The following is a 10,575-nucleotide window of genomic DNA, read 5'->3' on the forward strand; positions in this document are numbered from 1 at the left end:
TCTGTGGGCGTAATAATGCCTCACATTTATATAGCACCTTTCATTTGTCAAAGTACTTTTATGCCTGTTAGCTCCTTTAATCCCCCAACAGCCTCGTGTTACAGAGGAGGAAACCGAGACAGGGACACAGCCACGTGCAGCCAGTTATAGGCTGAGCTGGGGCGGGCTCTCCTCACCCCTCTGCCCTGCCCCGCCCACAGTGCCTTGCTTGACCGCGGCTGCAGGTGCTGACTTATCCCCACATGAGTCTGCGAGTTCCTTCAAGGCCGAGACTGTACTTTCTTTTTCTTCTCTTACCCACAGTGCTCAAGGCTGCGTATACAGCAAGTGCTGGATAAGTGCTTATTGGGTTCTTCTTTGGCACAGACCACTTGTCTTTCCATGAGGGGAATGAAAGAATCCTGGTCTCCGGATTCACACCACGGAGCTCTCAGAGTTTAACCTTCATTAACCTGAGAAATCATCCTCCAAAGTCCTAGCTGAGTGGATTAAAGAAACCCAAGGCAGAACTTCAGCTGAGCCCTGCGTGGGCACTCAGCAGCTGCACCAAAGCTGGGTGGCATTTCTGGAGATCTGAGCTGTCGTGCTGGGGCAAGGTGGGACACCACATGGGAGGGAAGCTCGGTCACTCCTGTCCCTACCCCCAGGCTCCCTCCACTCCTGGGAAGCAGCAGACTGGTCTAGGGGTGGCAGCAAATAAGAACAATAATACTCTTGTGTTTCTGGAGCCCCTGGCTGTGTACCAGATCACTCCAACCTCACAGCCTTGTTATCTGCAACTGGAGCCGGGAAGGAATTTACTGGAGACACCGGCTCACTGTCCAAGGTCACACTTGGGATTCCTTCCATTCCTCCTGGGTCACATCCTGAGAATCACTGTCCAATAATCGTCACCCGCGTTAGTAGCCCTGGTGACATCTGCTCACTGGCTGCTTCCCACCCACTACGACAGTTTGTGAATCTGGCGTTCCACTGAGATGGAGGTCCGCAGTGTGCCCATGGAGGTCTCCGTCTGGCTGGGCTCTGCCCCGCAGCACCCTTGCCGGCACAGCCGCCCGTACACCTCCCGCGACTTCTTGCGGAAGCTCTTGCCCACGATCACGTACACCAGCGGGTTGAGGCAGCTGTTGCTATAGGCCACGTAGGACGCGATCTGCGTGAAGACGTCGACCACGTGCTCGTCCCAGCAGCTGGAGAGGATGCCGAGGCGCTGCAGCGTGTCCAGGAAGGTGCTGAGCTGGAAGGGCAGCCAGCAGACGACGAACAGTAGCAGCACGGCCAGGACCAGCACAGTGGCTTTCCTCTCCGTCTGGATCTCCTTGAACTTCTGCATCTCGTTGTTGCGCAGCACGCGTATGATGTGCACGGTGCAGAAGGTGATGACGCTCAGGGGCAGCAGGAAGCCCACGGAGTTCAGGAGGCTGTTGGTGAAGACCTCCCAGCTGCGGGACGGGTAGATGATGATGCAGGCGGTGACGTTGTGGCCCTCGGCCCCGTACTCCCGCATGGTCCGGAAGACCAGCATGGGCAAGCTCAGGAAGAGTGAGCAGCCCCAGATCACCAGGCTGTAGAGTCTGGCCCAGCGCACCCCGCGCATCCGGCCCATGGACATGGTCTTCACCAGGGCCAGGTAGCGGTCAATGCTCACCAGCATGAGGAAGCAGATGCTGCTGTAGAGATTCATGTAGAGCACGGTGTTCACCACGCGGCAGAGGACTTCCCCAAAGAGCCAGTCGAAGTTGTTGGCGATGGTGATGGCCCAGAAGGGCAGCCCGCAGGCCAAGAGCAGGTCGGCCGCGGCCAGATTGCCCAGGTAGACCTCCGCCACCGTGCAGCTGCTCCTGTGCAGGCAGAAGACGCTGAGGACGAAGGCGTTCTCGAGAGCTGCCAGTATGAAGAGGACCCAGAGGAAGGGGGGCTGGATGGTGTTCAGCGAGCTCCACCAGTCGGAGTGGACGCAGCTGCTGCTCTGGGGAGGGGTCCCGTTGAGAGCAGGTTCAAGGTCTTGCAAGGTGACGTTGAACATTTTGGCGCTGCAAGAAAGTGGAAAAGAGGCAGTTACACCTCAAGGTCACAAGAGGAAGGAGAAACAACTGGTGCAGAAGGAGAGGGGGATGCTTCCAGAAGGCAAAGTCAGGGGTGAAACCCAGACCCTTTCTGTGCGGTGTTCAGAGGCGGTTCAGGCACACCTGTGTCCCCAGGGGCTTAGAAAGGCGCCTCTGCTCCTTGGACTTAAACTGGGAGCTCTTGTTCTTCGCCTCCAGGCTCCACTGAGATGTGTACTTGACCAGCATCCGTCACCCAGACTAACAAGTGTGAGCGTTAGACCCTGGACCTCCTCGAAGCTTCCATGATGGGAGGATACACAGCATATTCCTTCCTTATCACAGGCCCCCACCCCCACAAGGGCGCTGGTCTCTTTCAGCCTCTTGTGGCCTGGCCATGGGTGAGCAATTTATTGGAAGAGAAAAGTGATATCATGTCAGACAGGGAGATTCCAACCTGGCTCGGAGACCACAGTCCATCTGCCCACTCCCTGTCTCCTTCTGGCAGAGGGCAGCATCATGCTTCCATACCTTCCATCAGCGTAGCATTGATGATGAGCAGAGGTTGCTTGATGAAAAGGGAGGGGAAGGGGCTTTGGAGCCAGACAGTCCTCTGGGTTCAGTCCTGGCTCATTCATTAGCTGTGTGACCTTGCGTAAGTTAATTAAGCTCTCTGAACCTTAATGTTCTACCTTGTAAAATGGGAATAACAAAATCTTCTCAGGGCTGTGGTGGGGACCTGAGACAAGGTGCAGAAAGCCCCAAGCACTGTACTTGATTCAATAAACATGAATAATTACCTGTTTTTTGTGAACTTATTAAAATAACCAATGTCAAACTCCAGCACCACTGCTGGCAGATTCTTGCTCTTATATTGGTGATTCCATCATTAACCCACTGGCTCCTCTTTCACTCTGAGACTCAGGCCAGCAGTGAGACTCAGCCCAGGGGGCAGTTCACTTTCTGGGAGTTCCTCTCCGACTTCAGCAAAGAGGCATGGGGTTTCGATAGACGTTGGCTCCAACCCTAGCTGTGCTGTCTTGGGTAAATTGCTTGACCTTTCTGAGCTTCCACCTTATTGTCGTAGAGTCTTGCTCTCTCCCTGGCTTGCCTTGCATGGCTCTTGCAAGGTTTAAATCAAAGAGTAGGTATGAAGACACATTGAAAAACTAAAAGCACAATGCAAAGGGCAGGACTAATTGGGCACTTTCCTAGTGCTCCGTGGGGTGGATGAAGGAAGGTGGAGGTGGAGGGGCTCTTCCTGGGCAATTGATTGTTGGGTAGGCTCGTGGGGGAGGAGCTGAGCAATAGATCATGGGAAAGAATCTGCTGATCGTCTCTGGGATTTCCCAGAAAACGTCCTGGAGCAGCTGGCTGGCTTTGAGGGGCCAGACTGGAGACTGTGATGAACTCATTCATTGATGCAATTTATCTTTAAATGCTTCTTGAGCTTCTCCTCTGTGCTGAGCTCCACCTTGGCTCTAGGGACCTGGAGGGGAACCCCACACGTCTCCTGCCCTGCCCGAGCTCCCAACACCTGCCACCCAGTGTGCGCGATGAGCGCCGAGGGGTGGGAGGAGGGGCAAGGGACACAGATGTCGGGGGAGGAGGTTGGAGGTAACTCTGGAGCTGGGTCTCAGAGGATGAAGAGCATGTCAGCAGGGGCCAAGAAGGACGAAGGCAGATCAGGCAGAAGCAGCAGCTTGAGCAGAGGCACAGAAGTGGGGAAGCCGCTGGTGTTCTGGCAGGTGGACTAGATGTTGGATGGGGAGGTGGGAAGTGGCAAGTGATGGGGTTGAATAAGGGGATAAGGACAGTCTTCAATGGGTGCTGAGAAAGTGAGGCTTTGTCCCTATTGGAAATACGCTCCTAGTGGAGGGTGGTTTTAATATGTCCACAAATTCTTCGATACTCCTCCTTTCAAAGGGTGGAGTCTAATTCCTCTTCCAGTGAATGTGGCCAGACTTAGTGACTTGCTTCCCACCCATGGTGGCAGTGACAGTGTGTGACATCCAAGACTAAGGCATAAGAGGCTTCGCAGCTCCCTCCTTGGCCTCTTGGGTTGCTTACTCAGGGGGAGGCTAGCCGCCATGTTGTGAGGACACTCAAGCGGCCACATGGAGGGGCTCCATGGAGAGGAACCGACTTGCCACCTTGGTCATGGAGCCTCCGGCCCCAGTGAAGCCTTCGGTTAGATTCTGTTCCCTCGGCCTGTGAGTCTTCCAGCTGAGGCCCCAGACATCACAGAAGAGAGACAAGCCATCCCCACTGGACCCTAAATTTCTGACCCATGGAAACTTGCAGGCTTCTCTGCAGAGCCTCTGAAAGTAAGACCTCCCCTACGTGGTCCCCTTGGTCCAGGCTTTGGCCCGATTTCTGCAGGCACAAAAAACTTGTTTACTTAGTGCCCCACACCTGGGGCGCTGCTGTCTCTCATGGTCCAGCTCTCTAGACACTCAAGTGTCACACCACATGCTGCTTGTTAATTTCCCCCACAAGGTAGCCCCTAGCCAACAGGATGGCACCTGGCCCATACCTGCTCTGAGAAGCCACAGGATCGTTAGAAGGTGGCCTGGGGAGTGCTTGACTGGGAGCTATAGGGCTCGTGTTCTATGGCCCCAGCTGAGATGGCCATCTGGTCATGTCCATAGCAGGTCACATCTGACACAGGACCTAGAGGCCCAGCTGGGCCCAGCTCCCCCTTTGTCTTCCTAACACTGCCCCCCTCAGGACTGACTCTCCCTTTCCTCTGCTTCCACTCGGGATCAATTCCCCCCACATTCTCTCTTTAGAGTGTTCAGACCTTCCCCAGAGGTCAGCCTTGTGTTGAGACGTCCCGTCTCCATTGGAGACATGCCACATCTCTGTCTGATTTCTTGTGTTGACTTCAGAATTTCAATCTTTCTTTTCACGTTCACCTGGGGCCATTCACACGTGACCACCTGTGTAATGTGTGCTTCTCCTCCTGCACACCCCTCCCTCAAACAGAACAATCCATGCCCTCCGCCCCCGACAGGCCTTTGGGGATTGGAACGCCAGCCTCCCCAGCCCTTGAGAACTTTTGTCTTTGGGTTTAACATTGCCTGGTGCTTCACGTGTTGTCCCGGAGAGGAAGGGCATGCTCTCCCAGGTGTTCTCCGGCTTGTCCCCTCCCCTCTGCCCCATAAATAGTAAATCGAGGAATCCCTTTGACTCAGCTGAAAGACGCAGTGGTGGGCACGGCGTCCTCATGAACAGATTGGATCATTGATCTCTTCCAGGCAGAGAACACTTGGACTCAGAGGGGGACGTGAGTAACGGGCTGCCCAGGCTGACTGGAGGAGAAAAGACAGTTAGGTGGTGGGACCGGGGACCATAAATCACACGCATTCTCCACTAGGGGAGAGAAATGGAGGCCTTCACTTAACAAATATTTATTAAGCATCCATCACACACTGGGTGCCAGGACGTAATGTGAGAACAGGCACAGCGTCTGTCCTCCGGGGGCTATGGTCTCATGGAGAAGCCAGACATGACCCAGTCACTAAGTTACCGAAAACTGACATAAATCCTATGAAATAAAATGCAAGGTCCCGTGACAGCATGGAAGGTGGGGTTCTAATCCAGCTACGGGCAGGGGCTGAGTGGATATTTATTATGAGACCCGAGGGTGAGCAGGAGTAAGCTGGGTGAAAGGACGGTGGTGGAGGATGTCTGGACAGAAGGAGCAGCAGGTGCAAAGGCCCTGGGGCAGGAAGACGCTGGGTGCGGATGTGTGTTAGGCCCTGGTGGCTGGATTGTGGGGGAGCCAGGGGCAGTTGCTGCCTGTTTTTCTAGGCACAGGATGATGGAGACTGTAGAGGATCGATTCCAGAGGTGTTTAGGGAGGAACACTGACATGTCTGGAGCAAAATTGGAACATGGAGAGGTTGGAAATGAGGGTAAGGAAGGGATCAAGGATGCTGCCACCCCCGTCCCGGTGCTGCTGTCTCCTATGAAGGGGATGAATGGGAAGGGCTAGCTTGGAGAGACAGGATCATGTGTTTAGACTTGAACCTGTAAGGTTTGACGTGCTTAGAGACTTGCACGTGGGTCTGGAGCTCAGGGGAGGGGGCTGGGCTGGAGGACAGGCTCGCCCTGATGCAATGGAGATGAATTAGACACAGGATCTCCGGGACCTTCGAGCCTAACAGACAAATACAGAGGAGTGTTTCCAATCCACAGCTCTGGTCAGTGCTGCGACGTGCTCTCAAGTTCTGAGCCAGGTCCTCACCTGAGCCCCGGGGAAAAGTGACGGCCTTTCTGCCCCGTGGGGCTTGCGCTGATGCAACCTCCCTCACCCCCTTCAAGTTCAACTGCACTCTCATCCAGGGAGGTAGGCATTGGCTGTACGCTTGCCTTGCAGAGGAAGAAACGAGGTGCAGAGAGGTGGGGTGACTTATCCAAGTGCCGTTGCTGGTAAGAGGTGGAGGTGGGACTTCAACTCTTCTGGTGCCAGACCTGGAGCTCAGACCAGTAACCCACGTGACCTCTGGCTGTCTGGGAAGGGTGTGAAAAGCTGGGCGCATGCACGCGTGTGTGCGTGTGTTTAGCCACAGATCTGCCCTGCCCTAGTTTTCAGCAGCTTCTCCGCTAGAGGAGTCTGTGCAGACCCTGCGCACCCGGCTTCCAGAAGCCCAGCTCTCCCAATGCAGTTGTGGGAGGTGGAGATCAGTTAGCAGACAATTCTGGAAATTTGAACACATTAGGAAAAATAAAAAAAAATAAAAGACTGGGCTGGTAAGCAGGAAATAAAGCCAAAGATCTTCAGTTAACGCCCAGAAAAGGTTTCCCCAAACCCCCAAGCTGAGCTGAGGTCAGGATTTCGAACTTGCAACAGACGCAACGCACAGCAAGTCCTTTTGATTTTTCGAGGAGGGGCGTTAGGGGAAGGGAAGGAAGACCTGGTAGAATGCTTTTCTGAGGGGCCCAGCTGGGCCCAGGGAAAGGAAATTCAACTAGGGGTCAGAGGCCATGTATTCAGGTCATTCATTCCTCAACAGCAATTATTCAGTGTTTTTCTGGTGCTGGAGATTAGGTGGGGAAGAGTGAAGCTGAGCTTCCCCTGCCCCAAGGGGCTCTCTGTCCAGCCGAGGGACCTCAGCCTGCCTGCTGAGGTCACCATTTCCACCAAGACAGCCGCATAGCTAACCCAGGGTCTCCCAACTCGGTCACCCTGGGGGGGTGGCAGCCCTCCCTCACTGCCCTCTGTTACGGGTCTGCACGGCCAGGTGTCCCCAGATCTGGCAGGATCAGCCCAACTGGACCCTAATTGTTTGCTAATGACTGTCAGCATTGCTCTCCCGTTCAAAACAAAGCTGAGGGCTTTTCTCTTTCAGATGTGCAGAGAGCAGGCAGTTTGAGGACCAGGGAGAAGGTAGGAGTCTGAGGCGACTCTAGATTCTCTGCATCTGCTCCACGTGTGGGAGCATCCTTCGCCCCCTGCTTCTCCCCAGCCCTGTCCCGGGAGCGCGGGGACCACTCCCTGGGGATGAGATGGCTGCCATCTGGCTTCCCATGGGTTTTGGCCCATGGGGGCACCAGCAGGAGGCCGAGGGAGGGAGGAGAATGAGGATGGGGTGCCGGCTCCCAGCTCCCTCCTTTGGGGGCCTCCAGGGGCTGGCTGGGCCTGGCCCGATTCACAGCTCCTATCGGGGCCCTTTCCAACTCGCTGTCCAGTGATGCTGATAGATGCCACCTCCTCTTGCCACTCAGGCCTCAGGCCCGGAGGGAGGGAGGGAGGGACGAGTGGGTCGTCTGCCGAGACCTCTGCTGCTCTAGCTCTGAGGCCCTGGCGGTGTCCCCACGCGCTGTCTACAGGCAGAAAATAGACCCTCTGTTAAAATTCCCTTCCGCTAACCAGTATTAGCTGGTTTGAATGTGCCCTCTCTTTCCTACTGGACGCTGACTAATATATCTTGGGATTATAAACTCAGATGTCAGAGAACTGTTTAAGGGACCGTTGGGGGGAGGGCGCAGGCGTGGTGTGGCGGGCACATCGGCACTGAGGGTGGTGGCGATCAGGTGTGCAGTTCTGGGTGTTATTTGAGGGAGTCCCTTTAGCTCCCTGCACCTCGGAGTCCTCATCGACACAGCTGGGGGTGGGAGCGGGGGTGGGGCGGGGAGGATGGACCCATGCAGCCTCCCGCCTCTACTCTGATCCTCGTGTCTGGGTCCGGGCGCTGGGCCGATGACTCCGCAGCTGGGCTTTCCCCTTGTTTTGCAAACTGCTGCTTTAGAAGAAACATCTAACATTCTCCCTCAAAACTGGTCCAAGAAGACTTACTTCAAAAGTATTTCCTTTGGTTGAATCACATAAACACGGGCTCTTGGCGCTGCAGAGAGCACTTCCATTTCAGTCTCGAGGGAGTCTGTTCTGGTTCCCCAAGAATCCATGTCTGAGGGCTCTGCGGCTGTGGCCACCCCAGGACACACAGTGTCACTTTCTCAGGGACCAGGATTCGCCTTGCACGGAGCCCCTGATCCTGTAGCCAACTCGTGCTCCGTGTTTTGTGGCGGTGTGCTGGAGATAGGAGGTATTTCCCAAAGCGAGGGTTGTGGACTGGATGGTAAATAACCTCGAATCGTTGAGCCACTCCTCTGGGTTAGCCCTGGAGAAAGTGTCTTCAGCACCTCTCTGGTGTTTATAACCCACCTTTCAACAAAGACAGCAGGCCCAGCCCCTGGGCTGGGCCCCAAATCTAACCAGACTTTAACCGGAGTGTTTATGGCCCACTGTATTTATTTTTACAGGCTTTTTTTGGGTGACAAATGATACTCATTTTCCATTTAAGTTGGTGATATGGAGTTACCAGTTCAGAAGTGAGTTGCTATTAAAGAATTAGCTGTACAGGTGACATAGACGTCAGAGCCTGTGCGTGGAATGACCGAACGAGGGAAACACAGCCCGAGGAGTCTAGCTGGAGACTCACGTCATAAACGGGAAACCCAGCCCCGCGGTCAGGCTTACTGGCTCTGGAACCAGACCTGGAATTGGGTCCCCCTCTACCGGGTCATTATGTAACCTCGTGGTGCCTCGTTTTTCTCAACTGTAAAAAGGGGGTTAGTATAAAAAGAGCCCTCACCACCTAGGGCGGCTGTGAGGCATAGATGAGTGAATCCATGTCCAACGCACGAAGCATGCGGTGAACGTGTCCAGGATGGGTACTGCTTCACCCCCGCTCCCCAGGGGGGCCCGTCTGCTGCAGGAGCCCCCCACGTTGCCTACTCTCCCACCCACAGCCCAGCTGAGGTTTGCAGACACAGTTCCACAGCTGGATGGAGAGATGAGTGTGTCGCTGGGACATCACCAGCCTGCTGCTCCAGGGGAACCCTTGAGACCACAGAGTTCTATCCTGTCGGGAGGGCGGTCCCCTTCCGCCTTTTGCATCCCCTCTCACAGTGATAGCCTTGTGTGTGTCTGTGTGTGGATGCACGCGTGCTCCTGTCCCGTTATATTAAATACACCTGCCTTGCTCGTCTTTCCACCCTCCGCCGTGCCTGCTGCTGTGTTTTGCACATCCCAGTCTCTTGGAAAACATTTACTCCATAAATAAGTAAAATCTCTCAGACCACCCAGCAAATTGGAGTCAAGGCCAGAGCTACAAAGAACCAAGGTCTCCCGAATCTCAGCTCAGAGCCCTTCCCTGGACTTCTCCCCGGAATAAATGTTTTCCTCTAAAATCTGCCTTTATGTGATCACTGAGTACGGATGCTGTCTGTAGGGAGAAGTGTGGCCTGAGTTCAGTTTCCAAGGGGCTTTTTCTCCTTTTCCCTGAGAAAAGGTCCGAGCTGTCTGTCGGGGAAGGATGGGGTTCTGGGAATTCAACCTAGGTTCCAGGAACACCTAAAGAGCTGAATCAGAAGATTCATTCAACCTTAGACATCCACGTGGGCCCTTCTTGCGTTTGGACACTTTGTGGGCCTGGAATGTTTTGGAAACACTTACGGGGGCAGAGGTGGGGTGGCGGGAAGCAGGGGGGAGGCTTGAGAAGCGGAGCCCCTCTCCCTACCTGCTTTCTGCAGCCGAGGACGGGGTGTGCCTCCCTGACTGTTCCCCCTCACACACCCCGGGCTCCTGCTGGGCTTCATCTGTTTCTTGTTTCTTACTGTTCGCTTATTCTGTTCAGCACATCCTGTTTCCCTCACCTTGGATTCTGTAGTTTTAACAAATGAGCAACTTTATCTGATATCCTAATACCAATCCTTCCCCTTAAAAAAAAATAACATCTCCCTTTTTGTCTTAAAAGATAATATGACCACAGTAAAGAGCATTTAAAAATACTAGAACCTTGGGACTTCCCTGGTGGCACAGTGGATAAGACTCCACGCTCCCAACGCAGGGGTCCTGGGTTCGATCCCTGGTCAGGGAACTAGGTCCCATACGCTGCAACTAAGAGTTTGCATACCACCACGAAGGAGCCTGCCTGCTGCAACTAGGACCCCATGCAGCTAAATAAATAAATAAATATTTTTTAAAAATGTTAGAATCTCTCAGAGTTCTATCCCCAAA

At 54.3% G+C, this 10,575-nt stretch overlaps 1 protein-coding gene across 1 annotated transcript; it reads right to left on the bottom strand.

Annotated features, from left to right (window-relative positions):
• Positions 1-763: 763 nt before the first annotated feature.
• BDKRB2 (bradykinin receptor B2) lies at positions 764-5,292 on the bottom strand (the record flags this gene model as incomplete). The annotated part of the gene is made up of 2 exons (XM_082648716.1): positions 764-2,033; positions 5,243-5,292. The coding sequence occupies 2 exons, from the start codon at positions 5,290-5,292 to the stop codon at positions 944-946; spliced, it is 1,140 nt and encodes a 379-aa protein (XP_082504842.1). The 3' UTR covers positions 764-943.
• Positions 5,293-10,575: the final 5,283 nt, after the last annotated feature.

This window comes from Grampus griseus, assembly GCF_964374135.1.
Source record: "Grampus griseus genome assembly, chromosome: 2".
Classification (NCBI taxonomy): domain Eukaryota; kingdom Metazoa; phylum Chordata; class Mammalia; order Artiodactyla; family Delphinidae; genus Grampus; species Grampus griseus.